The following is a 21992-nucleotide window of genomic DNA, read 5'->3' on the forward strand; positions in this document are numbered from 1 at the left end:
ATAGAGGCTTCACGGGTCAAGGTAATTGTATCGATTCGGTAAGGCTTTGAAACCATTATTAATGATCTTCATATTTTAAACAAAGACGACGACGATATTTTTATTCAATATATATTACGAAACTAGATAATTATTTATTTTGTTTCATAGATATTATATAGAAATAGATTTAAAATTAGTCTAAAACTACTCAGATACTTATGGAATTATTATATTATTTTTTTATTTACACCCCATGCATGGCCAAACTCAGACTAAACACATAGTAAAGTATATAAATATAAAATAACATAAAACATTATTGGTGTGCACCAAGGGTAATATTGGAGCTAAATTTATGGATCTCAACGGTTCATAAGCGAATTATCATCAACATAACCACCAATGGGTCTTTCTTATGGGTCTAAGCATTTGCAAGTATCTTTTGCCATCGCAATCCATTTCGACTTCTTGTGTCCAATTTGGATCAGGTATTACTACTAACAAGTCTTTTCTGTGAAAGCAGATCTATCATTCATATTCAAAGGACTTTATCGTATTTCCTTGATATCAAAACTAATTTGGCTTTGAAATAAAACAAAAAGAGATTGGCACGTTGAGTTGAAAATTATTTATTTTTAAATCTTAAGACAGACAATTATTTTACATTTCCTTTACATAGTTTTCATAGTATTTACATAATTTAACATTATTGTACTTTTTCGGTATACTTTCTTAGATAAGGCTTTACGAAAACTTAACTTCTTTGAATACTGTCGACCAAATGGTGTCTCATATATTTTCGGTTACTGCTGAACCCTTAACATTCTTAAATAAAGTATAAAATGCTGACATTGGCAGATAAAAATTTTACTCAGCTAAAATGAAAATATTTTGTTCAAAATTAAGACGAATCGAGAAATATAATTGTCTTGACTCAGTTTCACGAATAATTCTTAGTATTTTCAACCAGATTATATTGAAAGCTAAATTACTTTATTGTCGTGTATTATATACAAAATGATTCAAGGTGACATATTTTAACTGTACATTATATAACTTATTTATGAAGAACAACATGTACTCTATTTTTTTACAAAATATGTGTTAATAGCAGATTAATACAGATGTAGAAGTTTTTCATTAGTAAACGATTTCATTATGAATACAGTATAAAAAATCATTAAACAATCTTAAATATATTCTAAAAATGAATGATAATTTTTTTCTAACATTGATCTTTAATAAATACTTCAGCTATATAAGTCACGAGTGTATGTATTTACATCTATTAATATTCTTATATTTTACATTTCCATATAACTATAATTATATACAGTTATTAAAGTACTACAAATGACCTTTTATCAAACAAGTATTTTATTTAATTAAAATAGGTATATTAAAGTAAGAAAACCTCGAAACACCTAGTTGAAATAAAAAAAAAGGAAAAGTAATTTCATCGAAATTATTATTAAGATACAAATACAGTCCATTCGTCCATATGGCGTATGAAAGTCTTAGTGCTAATCATAACTTCTATATGTCAAATCCAATATGTTTTATACGCATGTCTTTATGACGTCAAACTTTAACATAAGACACAATAACATATGAACGATAAATGGCAATTACATAAATAAACACTATACAATCAATACACTCCAAATAAGATGTTTCCTCAGATCTCTCCGGTTCCGAAATGAAAGTTGAGAAAAATAATGAACATATTCCCAAAGACGTTTGTAAATTATAGCAATTAAATAATATAAAATCGTTATCCAAACTCGTGGGAGATTTTCTGAATTATAATTCTCAATGATAACACCGTAAGTAAAAGTTTTAAATAGTGGATATTCTTTGTTGCGTAGTTGTTGCCGTGTTGCATAGCCGCTGGTGTTTCGCCTGTAATCAACATATAAATTATTTTTGAAACACTTGTGAAACCATCTACATTTTTTAAGGATTCTTGGGATATGGTCGTATGGATTATCCTGTGATTATCCAGAGATCAAATAGACTTGGTATCTTACTGGCACTATTTGGAACCAATAATTATGAAATTAATGTACTGTAGATAGATAGATAGTATATATTACCAGTGACCCCAGAGCTAGTGCTTTCCTCGCTCAACGAATAAGTATGCAATACAGCGAGAAAATGCTGCGTTAAAGACGCTGACAGCATTTCCTCTACTGCCACAGGGACCGAACTTTTTAAATTTTGAAAACTATTTCAATGTTTAGTTAGTATTATTAATTATCATGTACCGTTGTTAGTCTTGACGCGAACCTGGGCCAATTTCAACGGAGCCCCACTATATTCGTGCTCGTCCTTTGTTAGCAAAAAAAACTTAAAAAACTACTTTTTCGCGAGAAATACCAGATACCCAACCTACTTATTTTCTGAACGTTATACATTACAACAACTTTGCGACGAATTCTTTTGTATGTACATTTTTCTACTATACTCTAATTATTTACTATATACAATTTAATTAACACTTCTAAGATTCAAATCAAACAGTTTTTAAAGTCGCTAAGACCCACCTTAAACCCACATTATTAACAGCATATTTTATGCTTAAAGTTTATACTATTTCAAATACATTAATTTAAAATAAAAATCGCTAAAAAGATCGCTTTCTGAATAGAATACTTAAACTTGCAGTTATTTAACTACTTGTTAATGGGAATGTTGATGAAAATGAGACGCTTTCGTATAAATGCTTGACATGCTCCAACTGTGGTAAAGCAAAACTGAAAGCCATTTATGTTTGGTTTATTTCTAAAAACTGCAACGCTTCCAGCGTTTTTTTTCGGGGCGATTCGTATCTATTGTTCTATGATTTCTATAACAGTTGAAGTTTGTATGAAATTGGGTCAAATTAAAAGTATTTCAATGTTAAAAATGCTTTTTTTGTGTAGAAGTGCGTGTGTTTTACTTGTTAGGCTTGCCAATATTTTAAATGTAAGAGGAGACAGTAAATAAATCATTATAACAAAATTAGGTCTGTTTATTTTCAATTACGACATCAATCATATAGAATAAATATTATAAAACAAGCAAACATAAAGGAAAATATTTAGAGAGAAATATATATATATTCTTAATTATTATTGAAAATATATTTACGTAATATTTTAAGTTTATGACCAACTTCCCTATATATAATACGAATATTGTGCGTGAACCATATCACAAATACATTATACATATATAAACTTACTTTGTACTACATGTACAGTTACAGACGCTGCGCGCGCGTTGGCTGGTACGCAAGTGTAGTTGCCGGCGTGACGAGGTTCTGCTTTACCAATAACTAGCTCACTTGTGTGCCTGCCATTGTGGACACTCACGCCATCTAGTTTAAAAAAAATGTAACAGTTCATACAATTAATTATCAGTATAAAATTTCAGAACTTTATGATTTGACAGTACCCTTCAGTCTTTATGTAATTTACAAATTTTCTTTCTAAATTATTTTTTTATTTTAAAAAAGCACTTCCATTTTTGATATTTTTTTACTATTTGATGGTAAATTTAATCATAGTTCGAGTTTTATTACTGTACCTAACTTGCCTAGAATTAATTATTTTTAATATTACATAAAAAAAACAAGTACAGTACAGTTTCTGTTTTATTTAAAAACAAAATCATAATGCCCGATAGACTTGGATACATCAAAGCAAAAATAGCCCGCGAGCTATGTAAGACAAATAATATTATATTTATTTGCGGTAAGAGATTTATTTAATAAGGCTTTCATGCTTATTTATGATGTTTGCTTATCATGAATATTCGATATATGCTTATAATATATAAACAGATCTTTTTAAGTATAACTCTTGTATTAGCTGGAAAAGCGAATTTATTATAAAATGAGGATTTTCTTAGATAATAACATTTTTCCTGTTTTGTGATATATTTATTATATAAGTAGCTACTTTCGTTAACTGTTCTTACTTAGCTTCCTTTTTAGTAGCTACTTATCATCATATGTAAGATTTTGCTATGCTATCCCATAGAGACTGTTCGCTATTCCAGAATAAAAACCTAGTACTTGATAAAAAATATCAACTCCATGAAAATCGCATCTCAGAATTCAAGTAATAAAAAAAATATTCGAATTAGGAATAAATATTCGAGCAACATATTTTGTTATTTATTTTTATATTTATAAGCAGAAGGTAGGAGATTTAATTCCCAGTGTGAGTAATTCTACGTATTTCCAAAACACTCGCGGAAATTCAGGCAAAATCAGAAAAACTTCAAATTTGTATATTTCATCTTAAATTTCAGCCTCTTGCTGCTGAGTGGTTCCTTCGTAGACTTCAAGCACACTTAGAGTACACTAAACATAAAATTTTTTGAAATAATGTAGAACGAGTCTCCATGTTTTTTAAGAATAATCCAGAATATTTACCAGCAAACCACTACGAGGACTTACACGTAGATCATTAACTCGTAGAATATTTATAGTAAACTATTATTTGCTTCACTACCGCACGAAACCATCATCTATCTAAAATAGTTCTATAAATTGCCCTTTAATTATTGCCTATTAACTAATCCGTATTATAAATTACCACTTAATTGTTCTGTGCAAACAGTTCCGATTGATTTGAATTACTCGTTAAAGTAGTTACAAATTTGTAGCTTTGTATAGGCAATATAAATCATTGACGCAAAATTAGGTAAATCCTGGTCAGTGAGTAAATTGCAACTGACCTCAATTAGGTGATTAGTTTGAAATTCGAATAAGCAATTTAAAAATACATTTTTAAAAATTATATTATAAATAATTAATAATAGGCAATTCCTATAAAAACTAGAATTTCTATTGATGCTTAGGAAGCAAGCCCATGGACAGTCTCAATCTCATGGGCTCGCGAGGGCGTTGCCAGCCATTTAGTTATTTTTTTAGCCATTTAGGTAAGCGCTTTCCTTCCGTTCATGTATACCACGGCAGAGACTTACAAACTTTGGAAGGTTCTCACTGTTCGTCAAATCTTCATTCTTGCCACAATACTACGCAAACACTCACTTCTCAAATATGACCCACACCTCAATGATAATAAGCGTAGAAAAAATGCACTGTGCCATACAAAACCCTTTCGCACAAGCTTTGCTCAAAAAATCTTCTGTTTTTTGGGTGATTACTTATATAACAAAGTCAACACTTCTCTCTCCATATATCCCCTAACAAAAAATGAGTGCAAGAAGACGGTTACACTGTGGCTATTGGACTTAAACTATGAGGTTACCGAGAAAATGCTTATCATAACTAAATAGTTGAGCATAAAGTTTGACACAAATTTTATGTAAATTTTAGTTAATAATTATTTAGAGTATAGTTGTGCAATATTTTTACGTCAATTATTCAGAACACACACATACACAGACACACACATACACAAACACACACATACACAAACACACGCGCATACACCATTTGGTTTCCTTATAATTAATATAATTGTCTATTCTTTACATATAATCATTTTGTCGATCCGAAGTGGTGGAGGCCTGATGACCTGTAACACAGGTGCACAACCTTTAACAGGCATCAGTCTCACTTAAGCAATAGCAGTGCTCCAAAGAAGAATGACAATTATTGTATATGTTTTTGTGAGAAATAAAATAAATATATTATTATTATTTAGTTTTTAATACTTCAGTGGGCACCTGGTTCTAAATAGTGAGAACGGAAAAAACTGCCTTAAAAAACGCTCAGTTGTGTAACTACGGACGTCGAGGTGATACGAGTGGAGTTCCGTGTTCTGTCGGCTTTGTTGAATTAGTCTAATAGCAGTATTATCATTTTCTTCTCTTTCTATTTCATCGGGTTTACCATATCAAATAAACTAGAGTAAAGGCTCGTATTTACTTTGATTAGTGATTAGTAGAAAACAAGTTTGACTGCGACTGATTAGTGCGTAGTTGTTTGTGTAGTAACGTGATTAGAAGCGTGTTCTTTTTTTTGCGAGTGAACTGCGAGCAGCCTCGTCCCTACACTCATCACTGCGTGCCTGTCAAAACATGTATTTTTATTGTTTCAACTTAACAGTGCCTGTAAACAATAATTGGACTCTACTTGCACGACACACCAGCACTAATCTTCTACAATGACTAATCACTTGCACTAATCAAAGTAAATAAAGGCAAGATAGAGTCTAGAATTAGAGCTTAGTCTGACTCGCGTTTCCAATCCAATACGTTTTTGACATACGGGAGGCGTACATAGGCTCTACTATTAGAGAGAATAATTATAAAAACTACTAAATATATTTAAAAAAGAAAACGAGTTTTTACAAAAACGATTTGGATTTGAGAAGAACTTTTGGATTTGAGATAAGACGTGATCTTAAACTTGGAGACTTATTTAAATATTTGGAAGGTTAATTGGAAAGTAACACGAGAGCGAGAAGGGCAAAACAGTGAATACTTATTTGGGGGTTTTATAAGTGAAGATGAACTGACAAAACCGAATTGATTTTGGACATTAAGTATCCAATAAACCTCTAAAAAATACATTGTGATTAACGTTTTTAGTTGAGTGTATAGTGGAATAGTAGTATAAATCCAGGTTGTGCGCCAATCGATTTCTGTATCCACACTTGCGTTTAGCACACCGTGTAAATAAACGAAAATGACTAAAACTAATGTAGTATGAAATATGAGGGTTACTACGACTGAGTTCTAAACTTGGAACTAGAAACTCTATTTTCTGGAGCTATTTTAGCCAAACATGTAATACAGTTTACTACAACATAACATGGGTAATTAATACAATCTAAGTTGTTCCTGCTATGATATTTCTGTTCAATTTCCTAAGCACATAACAACAATACACGAACCAAAGAACACAAACACCGCTTTTCTCAGAAACAATGTTGTGTTTGACTTGTGAAGTAACTTAGTACACCCAACGCAATGAGAATCAATTATATATGATTTTTATTATTCCACCATTCATGTATATGAAATACTCTCTCTCACTCACTTTTGTGTCGTATTACTAATAATATAAATAAACGGGAGAAAAAATTTCTGAACATATTCATTATATATTATACCGTTTAAAGTACTACTATTTTTAACGCGCTCAGTGCTTTAGCACAGTTTTTCGATAGTTTCGTCATGTCATGTTCCATATTCTTCACCATCAGATCAGTCTTTAAATGTAGATATTTATATTTTTTTTCTTTTGGCTGTAACACGGTTTGTGCATTAGCCAGCGTCAAGTACGGATTTTTAGAATTCGAGAAAATTCAATCAAAAATCGCGCCCGCCAAATTCGAAGCTTTCCCGCGTCGTATTTATAATTATAATTAAATTCAAAGTAACGGTTTAGAATAAAATTCAATAAAACCAGTCAATTTTGTGAGGCTTGACAGTTGAAAACAAAAGGCGGTTAAATATCCCATGTTGCGTCGTGATGCTTCCGTTTGTCTAATCACAAACAAAGAAAAGTTTCAACTTACGTTTTGCATGACATTATATATTCTTATAATTAAACTCGTATTGAATATCTACAGTAAAATACATTAATTATGCTTTGTGATTGTATTAGTAGCAAACTTTAGTATAGCTTTCATAATTCATGTTATATACAATGATAATCGATTTTGTATAGTTTGTATTGTTATTTACAATGTTTTTACCAAAAAAGTCAATAGGATAAAATTTACAACACTAATTAAATTAATAATGAATAGTTTGAAAAATATTTCTAAAACTCAAATTTAGTCAGGAAAATAGGTTCAGTTTTCGAAACAGACAATTAAACCTAGTTAAATTTGTGCTACATATGAATAGGAAAGAAGGTAAAGCCGCGGGAAGCCGTGCTACCATATTTACATGCAAGAGCCTGTTAGTAACTAAATACTATTATGGGGATAACTGGCACGGCTGACTTCCCGCGTAGCCCACAGCAACATCAAATATTGTCAAGAAGATCTATTGTTAATTTAAAAAAAAACATAATACTCACTTAAATCATAATTTATCATTCTGTTCTCGAAATACCAGAAGACGTAAGAAGGTGGTTCAGTAGACCTTTTCACGACGCAGACCAGCTTCAGCATGGAACCCTCATGAATTATCTTTTCTGATTCACCCACAATTTCTGCATAGGCAGCTGTAATGATTATATTAGTTTAAAATTAACTTTTAGGCATGAATCAAAGAATGTATATATATATATATATATATATATATATAAACATCTAAATATACAAAGAACTTTAAATTATCAGTTTCTTCTATCTCACGTTGTTAAATACAAATATACGTATGATATTTCCGATAAACGTCGAAATCATTTGGACGATGCTGACTCACCCACTAGTACAAGTTTGAAGAAAATGCTCGTTGGCGGATGTGTGGGGACCTGGCACTCGTAGTAGCCCCCATCCGCTGATGTCGCAAACCGGATATGTAACGCCCAATCCTAGTAACAAGTTTATATGGGTGACATCACTGTGTGAAGAAAGGAAATCGCAAGCATACAACATCGTTTCAGTAGTTATGTAGTATGTACGAAGCCTTATGACAAAAATTTTAATGTATTATTATTTGTCACAGTTTTATCTCTTTAGTTACATTTAGTAAGATTTGAAATTTATTTAATGACAACAGACTGTGTTAATTGTTAATGTACTCTGCTAATCAACAAGAAAATTGTGTTGTTTCGTATTATTTTTCTTTCTATAATTAAGACACTGAAACTGTGTATTTTTCTCTCCAGGTTGTAGCAGAGTTCTTATTGACTAGGGCTTGCAATAGAAACGCACTGATAAATAATCTGACTCCTATAATTACCATGTTCTTTGTCCGTGAATTTTCACTAAATCTATGTTACTTACAGCCCCAGCACACCTTCCTTATATATTAATAGAAGTCATTAGTAGTTGTCATAAAACTGTTTCTTTGACCATTCTTTTTTGTAGACAGTAGGTGATAAGTCTTCTATATCCGTCACAATTTACGAGTCAGTGTTTACGGATAAATACCCAGTACTGAATACCGTAAACCAGTAGATCGATATCGCTCAACCAACACTATAATACATGCCAACTTAATTCCTGCACGAACCTGACAATGTATATATTACAACTCTGTCCATCAGCACAACTCAAAGGCAATTATATTTGAGCTTAACGAATTCAATCTTCAAGATGGATTCGTAAGTTAAACACAACTGAAATTCTATTGAACTTTGCAAAACAATTACGGAGGCTGAGTAATTTGAAAATATTTACGCGTGCGATGTTTCGATTGTTAAAATATTAATTGATACTCTTATAATATTATAAATATGATTTGACTGGCAGACTCAGCCAAGCGTTGCTATGGCTAAGGTTTTTGTTATATTATATAGTAGTAAACTATTTAAGGGAAACGGTGGTACTTTTAACCCAGCGCCATCTGTTAGAAATGTATCAAATAATAAATAAATAATTTGGAATAAAATAAAATTGCGACTATAATTAAATATCTAAGCTATCCTATCTCTTAAGTTGGACGAGACTGCTTAATGTGTGCTAATTTAATTTAAAATCGGTTAAGTAGTTTAGGAGTCCATCGCGGACAAACATCGTGACAGGAGATTTATAAATATTAAGATATTTCAGATGTTTTAAGAATGGGAATTTAAAACGTAGTATTTTAAATGGTAGAAAGGTATAAGCAATAGAGGATGTATAATGAGATATGGTACTAGCAAAAATTAATAAAGCTTTTTGGTATATTTTATTGGAACTTTAGAACTAAGAACATGTATTTGCCATGTAACGTCGTCCAATGTATCAAAAGTAACAAGTTTTATCGCCGGTATATGTGCACCAATTGGCTTATGTAACCCCCTAGTCGTTACTTTGAGTTCTTAATTTAAACAAAGCTCTTCTAAGAAAAAAATCCCATAGTCACTCACCCATTATACTCGGAGAGTTAAAAATGACTGACATAATATTTAAAAAAAATCACAATTATTTTAAAAGTGATCAAAAAACATTAATTATATTTAAAGAAGGGTAAAGATACAGATAAGACAGACAGTAATACAGTAATAGATATTTATTTATTGACAGCATAATACCAAAATTTTAGCAAAAAAATAAAAATACAGTCTTGTCTCCTTCTTGCTATAGATTAATCGTTTTAGTTTTAAATTACATACTAGCCCTTGACGCTAAACCAAGATATTGTGGCAAAGAGTCAAGAATATTAAGCTGCGAGAGCAAAAGAGGCCTTGGAGCTTGCTGAGACTGGACAAGTAGAATATATCAAAGCAGGAACAAGCAAGCAGTGTTGGCCTAGTGGCTTCAACGTGCGATTCTCATACCTGAGATCGTAGGTTCGATCCCGGGCTGTGCACCAATGGACATTCTATCTATGCGCGCATTTAACATTTATTTGCTCGAACGGTGAAGGAAAACATCGTGAGGAAACCGACATGTCTTAGACCCAAAAAAGTCGACGACGTGTGTCAGACACTAGAGGCTGATCAGATTCAGAAATCTGAGGCCAGGACCTAAAGAGGTTGTAGCGCCACTGACTTATTTTTTTAGGAACGTAGACTCTCACAATATCTTTTAGCAAATATACAATTTCCTTCTCATTAATAATTATCCTCAAACAAATTAATTTGATTAAATATGATTAGACATATCTTTCATCTCCCTACTTTCATATAAATCAAACACGTGATTGATTTTTACATTATTAAAAATTATAGTATATATCAGCATAAAAATAAATATAGTTTACATTTTGTAATATTAATACTGCAGTTATAAAACTGAAACTTGAGATAACTAAGTCTGGTTTAATGAAAATATCGGTATTGATAATTTGTATTTTAATGATTCTATGACCTAGTTAGTATTTTGACATAAAATATCGTGTAAGATAGTGGTACTGTTTGCAGTTACAGAAATCTCGCTTTTTATTAATTTTATTACTATATTTCATTTTTATACAATTGTGTATCTTAATTATATAAATATTCATATTGATTTACATTACTACACATCGGAATAAAATCGTAAATCCAAATTTTGAAATATTACTCCATGAACTTATAATATACTAGCAGACTCGGCCAAGCATTGCTGTGGCTAAGGTTATTTTTATATGTATTACATAGTAGTAAACTAATCAAGGGAAACGGTAGGAGAACTTATGTGAAAGGTATCTACAGCTTATTGGAACGTTGGTACTTTCAACACAGCGCCATCTGTTAGAATTGTACCAAATAATAAACGAATATTTGCAATAAAATAATATTGCGAGTATACATTAAGATGTATACTATCCCATATTTTAAGTTAGATGAAATTGTTCAAGGTGTACAAATTTGATTGATATCGGTTCGGTAGTTTAGGAGTCCATAGCGGACAAACAACGTGACACATAATTTATATATATGAAGATATTTTATATTAACTATACCTTAACATGTCGTCCATGAGCGGAGAAAAACCTGTTATCAGCGCTGTACGTAACGAGACCGACAGATAGCAGTGAGTAGTCTTTCCGCCGAATCCAGGTCACCTGCAAATAATTCAGTTATTGGTATTGCACAGAATAGCTGAGTTTAATTAATAAACATTTAATAATAGTGCAGTGTTTATTTTACTAATTGTTTCTACAGCATTATAGCTGTCTTATATTTAATTGGAAAACAGAAATGGGCCAACCACTTATACCTGAAACTACGCTACGCATCTTAATTTGTCTTTATATCTAGATCTCTAATACATAAATTCTTAAGTTAAACAGATCCTATTTAGCCATTATAAATATTGATGCGACAAAAATATAGCAAGTGGATTCAAAGTACTAATTTTTTATATTAAAAATATCTCCTTACAAATTGTGAGATATTTCACACTCATCAAAAGATAAGCCATTGGTGAAAAATACAATCCAAAATCCCGATTTACTAAAGCTTTTGAGCAAATTGGTTTTGCGAAATTCGTAAGCCTTATAAGTCTATAGATCCATTCTAATATTTACGCCTCTAAAGTTCGAAATTTGAAATTCTAATTTCGATTTCTGTATTCTAAAAGATTATTTCCTGCCTTTTTATTCGTTTAATTAAAACAAATATCTTAGCCGCCTTTTAGTAATGATCAGTAATACTTAATAGTTTTATCCACAGGTAGGGATTGTATATTAATCATTATTATCAATTCTATATATATATTATGATTATATAAAAACAGTTTTGTAATTTAAGTACCGTATCCAAACAAGTATTAGATTTTGACTAACGAAATTCTTTATTTATAAATCACATGACTATGTATAGGTATGTGACTATGACAGTCTTGAAACTTACCGTATTTTCCGTAATATCACTAACTTCACAGTGTAATATAGCCGTTGTTCCAATTTGGGCTATAACTGTCGTGCAGTTGTCAGTCAAAAATATACCATTCTTACTAGTTTTAGCACTTAATTTATTAACGGCAGATGCGGCTGAGTCTCTATACATTTTTTTAGCCTTATTGAATGTTTTAGATAAAACTGTTTCATCCATTTCTAATTCTAATTCTCTATCTAAAGTATCGTGCTTATGCCTTTGATGATCGTTTTCTAGATTTATGTTATGTACATCATAGTCAATGTCTAAACTTAGTCTTAATGGTTTAGGTAACTTTGGATATGCTGTGCTATATTCACTTGTGAATTCTGTTTCAATATCTGTTGTCGAGTGCATTGTTGTTTCTGTTGTTGTGCTGGTGGATGTTGTTCTTCTCCTATGACCTGTTGACATAATGATCATTATTGAAAAAGTGTCTAATTTTCTAAAAACTTAAACTGGATTGAAGCTATGTATTATTGTAAACTTATAATTATTTAACATAATTTTAAATATATCCGACGTTTCGCGTGCTTTACAACGTGCGTGGTCACGGTGACTGAAAACAAAAGGTGTTGAATGTCAAAAAAGTATCACAGCTGTAGAAAAAGTTCTGCTCTATTTATTTCCCTGGAATTGACATCGATTAAAAGAAGGGTTTCTGAGAAATTGCTCACGGTGTCTACAATAATATATAGCATTAATCCGGTAAAAAACTGTTTTCTTTAAATGTGTAAAAGCTATCTTACAGACAATACTTTAGTAAGTGTCTAATGTTAAAGGCTACATTTTCAAATAATTTTGTAATTTATTCTATCCATATACCAACTGGAATTCGACACATTGTTTAATAAAACCAAATACAAACATGTCACGGGATAATGAAAGTAGTTCTATATAATAAGGCGAGTGCAAAAGGTCAAAGGATCAAAATCATGAAAATAACTTGAATTTGTCAGGCTTTTTGGAATGTCGGGTACAAAGTTGCAAAAAGTTTTCCTTTGAAATATATGAATATTACTGTCGTAATCGTCATTAGCCTGGCATCACAAATATGAGTAAATATAAAAAAAATATAGACACTAATAACAAGTAATGGTCTTAGATGTATTAATAAGTCGCCGTTAGAAAATAACAGAATATTCCGTTAGAAAAATAATTTAATAACAAATTCCTTATAATGTACGCTTTAAAAAGAAGATAGTTTTTAATAAAGTGAAATATATCAATTTTCAAGTCCATTTGTCAGGTTCATAGCTTTAAGTCTCTAATTATATTCAAGTGAACTACAGTGATTTGAATTAATCATAAATTAATTTAACGTTCGCATTTTAATGATAAGTTTGTAGTTTAATTACACGGTTCAGTATTCTTTGACGCGATTGATAGTCATTAATTAATTATTATAGCGTCGCTTTATTATCATTGGAAATAAAAACTTTTTATAATGATGGTGGAATTTCCGAATGAAAATTCAATTTATTTGAAATATTACAATTGATTTAAAATATAATTTGGGTATCATATTTAACTAAGTAATCATTAAAAACATATACTGTAGACATACATATCTTAGTGCAAATATGTTCGTAACGGTTTGCGGTTTAGACTTATTCTTTCTTACCTTTTTTGTGATGCCTTGTAAAATTCCCAAAGACACTGCCAAGCCTCTGTTGATTTCGGGTCGTACATAGTTCTAACGCCTTCAAATCATCCGGATTTTGAGTTACGAGTATGGAAGACCTCTTCGACTCCATAGCACCTATGTTCACTAACAATTCAGCTTCTAATAATAGAACAACAATGGCATAGAGTAGTTTTAGTTCTTTACAGCAATACATTGTTTTGGCACGAACGTCACATTTGCTTTTCACATTTCGCACGCAAGTTTATAGTCATTATGTATGATTTTTTCTCGATGCTATCTTGATTTTCGTGGTTTGAACATTCTGGAACAAAGATACCGATACGGTGAATATATCTTAAAACTTATTTTAGAAAAAAAATCTATTTTTTTAAATTTTTATATTTGAAATGTAATGAGCTCGCGTTTAAATAAAGCCGTTAGGGAATAATACCCACATAAAGTTTTTAATATAAATTTTTTTTACGATATTATTTTAATTAAAAAAAATGTTTTTCACACTACTGCACTTGCTTTCTGCTAAAACGTTAAAGATGTGTTTGCATAATATAATGTTTTAATTATTTAAATTATAAGTTTCTTTGAAGACTACGGGATGAACTATTTTGTATACGTTTAAGAATATTAAATTACAAACTACGACCCAACTGAAGTTGTTTACTATGTAAGCAGTGAGCTCACTAGCATTATTCTATGTCGCCTCAGTCTAGACCTAAGCATTCAGCAGGAACATGGGCTACTAATAATTAACTGAATAACCCGCTAAAATAAGATTAATGATATATATTACTTAATGTTTCCTAAAAAAAAGGTTCACAATAAACTGTTATAATCTATCATAGTTTTTGAGACTTTGAAAATCAAACCACGAGAATAATTTTGTTTTCATGTGTTTGAAAAATTCATGAATTCTTTTGTTCAAATATTATTCATTAGTTTTAAATGATGAGCATTTCTTGCTTCCTTTGAAACAATCATAAATCATAATAAATTTATGGCTGACCTTATCAAACTATTGACTAGAGCAACATATGTTATCTAGAATCATTTATGTAATATCAGTTGTCAATTTAGGGAGCTCATAACATATTAAGCACATTGTTTAGTTAATATTTATTTAGTACCCTGCTTCTCTATATGAATTCTGAAATACTGGACCAAGGATGGCTTTTCATTGCGATTTCTTCTATCAATCAACAGTAGTAGATCAAACAAGCCTAAACAGAGAGTTGGAAGAAGTTCTGCGATAAACAGGAAAGAGAGATAACGTTGGAAGGTATATATAGAGTGATAAGAGGGACAGAGACCAGAATCCAGATATACCACCGGGGGACGGTAGATATATTAGCGAGACAGAATCAGCAGAGACCTTGCCAACAACTTTCATCCCGGAAGACACTAGTGAGGATGAAACTAAAGATCACAAATTAATAAGGAGAAGAGCAAAGAAAATAAATAAACACGGATATCTTTTAGAATTAGGATCATAGATCCTCCTATCTCAATGACTATAGTGCCCGCAGTTTCAACTCGAGGATGGCCCTTGGAAAAGATGGCATAACGGCATGTATGACTCTTTTAGACGAGCTCAACATGTAGCTACAATAATGGCGAACAATTTTTTTATAATTATGAACATTGCCCTGTATTCGCACCGTCCAGGCAACACCTGGAGCAACAAACACAGATAACGGTAGATAATCGACGGTAAGGAAGATAAACCAGTAGTCTTTTGGACGCTATTTATCAACAGTAGTTTGTGGTAGTGCTAGTAGGATTTATCTTATCGATTTTGGCTGCGATACCTATACGTAATATGCATGTGTGTAGACTGCGTCATAGGATTTATTTCACACATTCTGTGATCATACTATTTTTTATAGACAGTCTTTGGGTGTTAGATGCGTCGGTTTTCTTTATGTCTTTGTCAGTAGTTATGTACAGTCAGTGAACGCTAGTTCCTAATTTAATAAGCTTACTGATGTTATTATATTGTGTACGTAGATTAAGCTTGTTTTCTGCTAACTAATGACTAATTTTAATTGGGATGAGCCTAAATGTAATACTGGTAATTAGTGTCAAAGCTTGTTATGTCGCCTAACATTATGTAAAATTGTTTACCTGTTTTGTAAGAATATTCTATTATGATAAAATATTAACATTTTAAATTTTTTTTTAAATATTAAAAAAAACATGTTGTGTTTTTTTTTCGTAGTCCCACATTAGGGTTGCCTGGAAGAAATCGCTTGTTAGCGATACCGCTCGTTGCCTTATAACTTTTGTAACCTATCTTTTTATTTTTGTTATGTGTATGTTTTTGTATAAATATAAGTATGAATAAATAAATAACAATTAATAATATACAAGAAATAAATGTATGGACATAAAACACAAGTAATGAGCGATGTTGTTTTTTATTACATATTTTTAACGATACATTTACTGTGTTATAAACCGTATATGTCGTACTTGCCGAAAACCATTATTCGCAAAAGTTTTTTTACGATGAAAAAAGGAAAATATGTGAACTGCATAGGCCATAGAGAATTTAAAACAAAACGTAATTATTTATTTAACTAATATAATAATGTAGCATCAACTGTAAATGGGCAAAAAGTTTTCCATTGGGGTCACAAAGCCAACCTCAAATACGGGCATTTCGTAAAAATGTAAAACTAAACAGAAATCAGTATTCATTTGCGCCCGCATTGGGTGAGTCAGATCACGCTGTGCGGTTTATCATAGTGGTTGATTGAAGTGGCTAACCGACGGCTACTATGGGCTTCAGTGATTTTCAAATACTTTATTAATTTTCAAAGTCAATTATATGTAATTATATTGGATCAAAGGTAGACAGATCATTGGTATTTTCTTTCAAAATTTAATTATTTTTATTCTAATTATACATAATCAGGGAGATTCGCTTTTTGTTATGATAAAAACCAATTTGATCATAGGTAATAAATTAGAGTACACGATACGGTTAGAATAACTTTATTTCTCATAGGAATAAAAAAAAATTCGCTTACTGAGAAAAAAAACATTACAAGAGACTAAATAATTATTACTACTAGAGCGCACAGAAGGTACCTATACAAAAATTCAAAAACAAATACAATAACAAAAATGCAGGTGAAATGATGAATTGCGATTTCGTAATTTTGGCTAATAGTAGCTTGTTTGTCTTTAGACAAAGGTGAAAAAATTATTTCGAATATTAACAATTTAAAAGACAGCTTGAGGAGCTACGTTACTATATATGTATACCACAAATGTGCTCATAATACGATAGAAAAAAAAATATGGATTTTTTTAAACTTTGTAATAAATACAATAAATGGAGTGAGTGTAATAGATATATTTCCATAAGCAATGCAAAACTTCTTAGAACTTCTTAAGAATATTTGTATAATTTTTATTAGGTTCATATTACTGGGAAATGTTCTTCTGAATCTTGTTGTTCTAGAATACTAGGCGCTTTTCAGCCTGGCTTCGAATTAAACATCTTAACAAACAAAAATCATTTATTCATATAGGTAACATAATCTAAACTTATGAACGTCACAAAATAGAAACATTCATTAAATGATTCTAATTTTACATTTACTGCCAGTTCTCAAATCAAGGGCGTAGAACGGAAGAGAAGAACTGGCAATAAACTCTCCGCCACTCTTTTTTATCGCCAAGTTTTTTTTACATAATGTTTGTAAGGAGCTGCAACCATTACACCATGTTCCACATGACATCTTGAGTAATAAAGAATAATAAAATAAATTAAAAACAAAGATTTGTCCTCTATCTCCAGGAGGCATGGTGAAAAAGTAGCACGCACTTACATACTCGTGAGAACAACACGCAAATACGTAGTATAAACAACTAATATCACCGCATACACGAATTCAAGTACGACCAGTCACCACAAGTAGCCCCGTTCCCGAGTATGTCGCATGGCCAGCCATCGGCCCCCTCGCCATATTTTAGGGAGAGAGACAACCCGACGCATGGACGCCGCCACAAGCGACGAAAGTATCATCCTTTTGACGTATGTGAGTCATAATTGAACATAACTATGAAGGCTATAATCACAATATACAAACAAAAGAATTCACGTAACTATTAAATAAACCAGTTTAGACTTCTGTTGGAATCCACGCAAAACACTTGTCATATATGCCTCATTACCACTCGGAGCAATCCTGTTAATGTTCAGAGGGTTCTCGATGCGTTTACAACGATTTTAACTATAACCGTTAGGTTCCAAATAACAGTTAAAATAACGGTAAATTTAATCGCTAACGTTCTATTCAAAGTTATTGTATGAGTTTAGGATTTTAGGATATCAGTTAAGCGTTTAATACGATCAATTTCATTTTAACTAACCAAACACAAAATGAGACTTTTGGTGTATGCTTTTTAGCTAAGTTTTCAGTGCTTAAACTAACATATGCCTTTGAACTGTAAAAAAAACACTTTATCACCAATTCTTAAAAGGCCGGCAACGCACTCGCGAGCCCTCTGGCATTGAGATTGTATCTCTTTATTTCTTTCAATGGATGGTATCACTTAACATCAGGCGAGCCCCCTGCCCGTTTGCCCCCGTTCTATAAAAAAAACTATGTTTATATGTAGTAAGACATCTATTTGACATATTGTAAAAAACAGCGTGAATAAATTCATTCAATTTTCATCCATTAATTGTGAGTTTTAAAAATAATCGCGTAAGAAGGAAATTAAAGAAAGGATTCATGAAAAAGTTTGAAAGGGATTGTGAATCACTTTGAAATTGACACTTGCTATAAAACAGAATATAAAATCATTTCCCACCTAAGTGTGAATTAAATTTAAATTTTGACATTCCATTTAATTCACTAAGCCGTCATAAAGCACTCAGAGGTCAAGATTTGAATTGAGCTTTACAAAAATGTGCGACTCAGACGCCTTTGTTCATTCGCTAGTTGAAAAACTACAGAATACATTGGAAAGCCTGCATTGCTATGAATATTTAAAATCTGAAAGTAAAGTTTTAATCAAATCCAGTGATATAAATACATGGTTGTCTGAAGTCTTGTAACCTTTAATCGGGCACATCGTGTCTGCTTTATTAATATTTGTATGAATTAGTAGTAATTGTTAAGGTAGAATAATGTAATGGAAATAAATAATTAAATAATTTTTTATATGTTATAGGAAATGTAAGCCTTCTGTGCTTGCTAGCTTGAAAAAATATTGTTTCGCGGGGCATCGAACGTCTCGGTAAACAAGGTGAAATAATCATAAGACCAAAACCTGTACCGTAGGTCATTTTCTTTTTTGTAATATTTACGTTTTTTACGTACTCAATAAATTTTTTAAAATTAAATTGCGCTGATACGGCATTTTGGAAGAGTTACATAATTAAAATAAGAATAATGGTAGTATTGTAAAATTGTATATATGTCTTTGTTGTCTCTAATATCTGTAATATTTTTAATAACCATACAATATGTGAGTGCAACGTCCATATAGAGCAATTTATATCAGACCACTTGTCTTCTTGCGAATATTAACTAAATATAATTTAAAAAACACATATGTGCAGTTCACACGTGGTAGAAGTGAAACCTTCAAAAACAAAGTTATTATAATTAATCATATATATATCAAACATTTTTCAGTATCTAAATGTATAAAACTTTTCTATAAAAACAGTTTATTTAATGAAAAATTTTAATTTATAAGTTTAATATAAATCTTGAATTTAGCAAAAACTTACACAACGAAAGTTTAAAATTCGATAAATGAAAAAGCAGCAGTGAAATGAGACTGTGTAATGCCTACTATCTCATTTTCTCCCATTCTAAAGAAGTTTAACTTCAAAAATCTTTATCGCATTTATATTTAACACATCAGGCATGACATTCAAAAATTATTAGTGCAGTAAAAGAATCCGCAACTAAAATATCGTCTAGATAAACTAGTAAAGCCTTAGGGAAATGCATACTAGGCTCTAGCATAGCGCCAAGAGATCGTTCAGGCGAATATGACGTGTTGGCATTGTGGAGGCTCTACTTTGATACGATCTACAGTTGAATGTACGTTGACCTCAATATCCCGATGTAAGTCTGAGTTTATTTTCAGATTTGTTGAAAATTATATGTTATTTTAATCGTTAAAAAGAAACTTTTATAAATGGACGTATGAAATACTTGTTTAAGATTTAGATCACCACATTCAGTTGATAGAATAAATATGGCCAATCAATCAATCAAAATATATTGATTGATATATAGTACATGAATGTCAAAAAAATTCAATTAATTGTAAATTTACATTTACTACCAGCTCGCAAGTCAAGGGTGTAGAGCGGGCAAGAAGAACTGGCAAGAAACTTTCCGCCACTCTTTTCCACTACTCTTTCGCACATCATTGCACAATCATTATAAATATATTGATAATGGTAATGGGATAATTAACGGATTATAAAAATTCTTCAGAGCTCATTGCTTTATTTCTACGTTTTTTATATGCATAACTAAATGTAATATGAAAAAAATGTACCCAAATGTATATTTACACCACAATGTATATTACAGTGAGATCATTTTCCATGTATCTAGTGAACTACGAAATGTTCAATCTAAATATGTATCATAACGACATCCCAGTCGTTGCCCCAGGTGTTTGTATCAAGGCTTTCATACAAAAATATTAGTACCAAGTACAACATGGTACTCTGAATAATACATGAGTTGCCGACAATACTATGTTTTTGTAACTGAGGCTGCCTTTGGTAAGGCATTCGTTTTTGAATTTGGAACGAATCCAATGGGTTAATTAAAGCTTCTTACATCCTATACATAGTTCAATCAAATGTTGCTCAAAATTACAGACAGTAGACAGTAGTAACAATTGTGGTTAATGAAAGAGTCAATCTACCCGAATATTCATACATATCGATCCATAAACGTGTAAAATGATATCCTCCTTTTTTATAGTATGAGCGCGAGGTAAAAACAAATTCACCTTATTAATTTTATGGCTCACAAATATAAACGTACAACAAAGTGCAGCTAACACCATTCCAAATACGAAATGGATCGATCAAAATCTCTTATCGCGGATCGTCGTATAATGCCAACTTTATACAAAAATATACTCTAGTAAATGTTGAAAGATTCCTTAGTCTTTGCCTTAGTTAAGACATATTCTGTTTTATTTGGCTTACTTTTAATTTCACGAGGCACGAATAATACAAGAAAGCATGACTAAATCAATTTAGTCTTGGTCTTTATGATTCATAAAATCGAATATTTAACTTCGCAGTGCGGTATTTTGCGTGTTTTCGATATTTTTACATGTGCTTCATGTGTATTTTCTTTATCTATACGGAAACACCGATACATAATATTTTATAACTTGTGACATGAATGTGGAATTCCTCATATATCGACTTCGTAACAAATATGAATTGTTCAGCTATTTCTATTCACAAGTCAATTTAATAAAATTTATTACGATAAAAACAATGAAATGAGATATATTACGAGTTATGTCTTGAAGGTTGTATGATCGTTAAATATTTCTTTTAAAACTAAATCTTGCAAATAATTTGAAATCACGATTAAATTTTAAACTGTTAAAAACGCGACAAAGCAATTAGTCCAACTCAGTGAGAAGAAAAGAATTTAAATCGTCCTCTCAAATACGTCGCCTCATTGCTTTCAATGAATTTTAAGATTGAAGCTCTATGGGGCATAGGACATTATCCACCTTCCGATTTTATAGTAGGGGCCTAATCGAGCATTTTATTGAGATTTTTTATTAACCTGCCGTCTAAGGGTTTGTAGGTATCAATTAGGACAGAATATTAGTATTCAATTGAATTTTACACTATTGGTATTAATGTAATAAATTTAGCAGTATTTCCGGCATAAAATGATTAACTAATTTACTTATTATTAATTCTAACATGAAAACTTATTTTTTTTAAGAGTGGCGGAGAGTTTCAGTTCCATT

General features: G+C 31.2%; 1 protein-coding gene across 1 annotated transcript in view; it reads right to left on the bottom strand.

Moving 5' to 3' along the window:
• Positions 1 to 633: 633 nt before the first annotated feature.
• LOC110993587 overlaps positions 634 to 21992 on the bottom strand; it is a 54050-nt gene continuing 32691 nt past the window's right edge. The window contains exons 2-8 of the mRNA XM_022259914.2: positions 13977 to 14301; positions 12329 to 12756; positions 11437 to 11538; positions 8326 to 8434; positions 7976 to 8122; positions 3209 to 3343; positions 634 to 1884 (exon numbers count right to left, since the gene is read on the bottom strand). Of these exons, the coding sequence (XP_022115606.2) occupies positions 1757 to 1884; positions 3209 to 3343; positions 7976 to 8122; positions 8326 to 8434; positions 11437 to 11538; positions 12329 to 12756; positions 13977 to 14193 (1266 nt within the window). The 5' untranslated portion in view covers positions 14194 to 14301 and the 3' untranslated portion in view covers positions 634 to 1756. The remainder of the gene's footprint in view (positions 1885 to 3208; positions 3344 to 7975; positions 8123 to 8325; positions 8435 to 11436; positions 11539 to 12328; positions 12757 to 13976; positions 14302 to 21992) is intronic.

This window comes from Pieris rapae, chromosome 7 (assembly GCF_905147795.1).
Source record: "Pieris rapae chromosome 7, ilPieRapa1.1, whole genome shotgun sequence".
Taxonomy (NCBI): domain Eukaryota; kingdom Metazoa; phylum Arthropoda; class Insecta; order Lepidoptera; family Pieridae; genus Pieris; species Pieris rapae.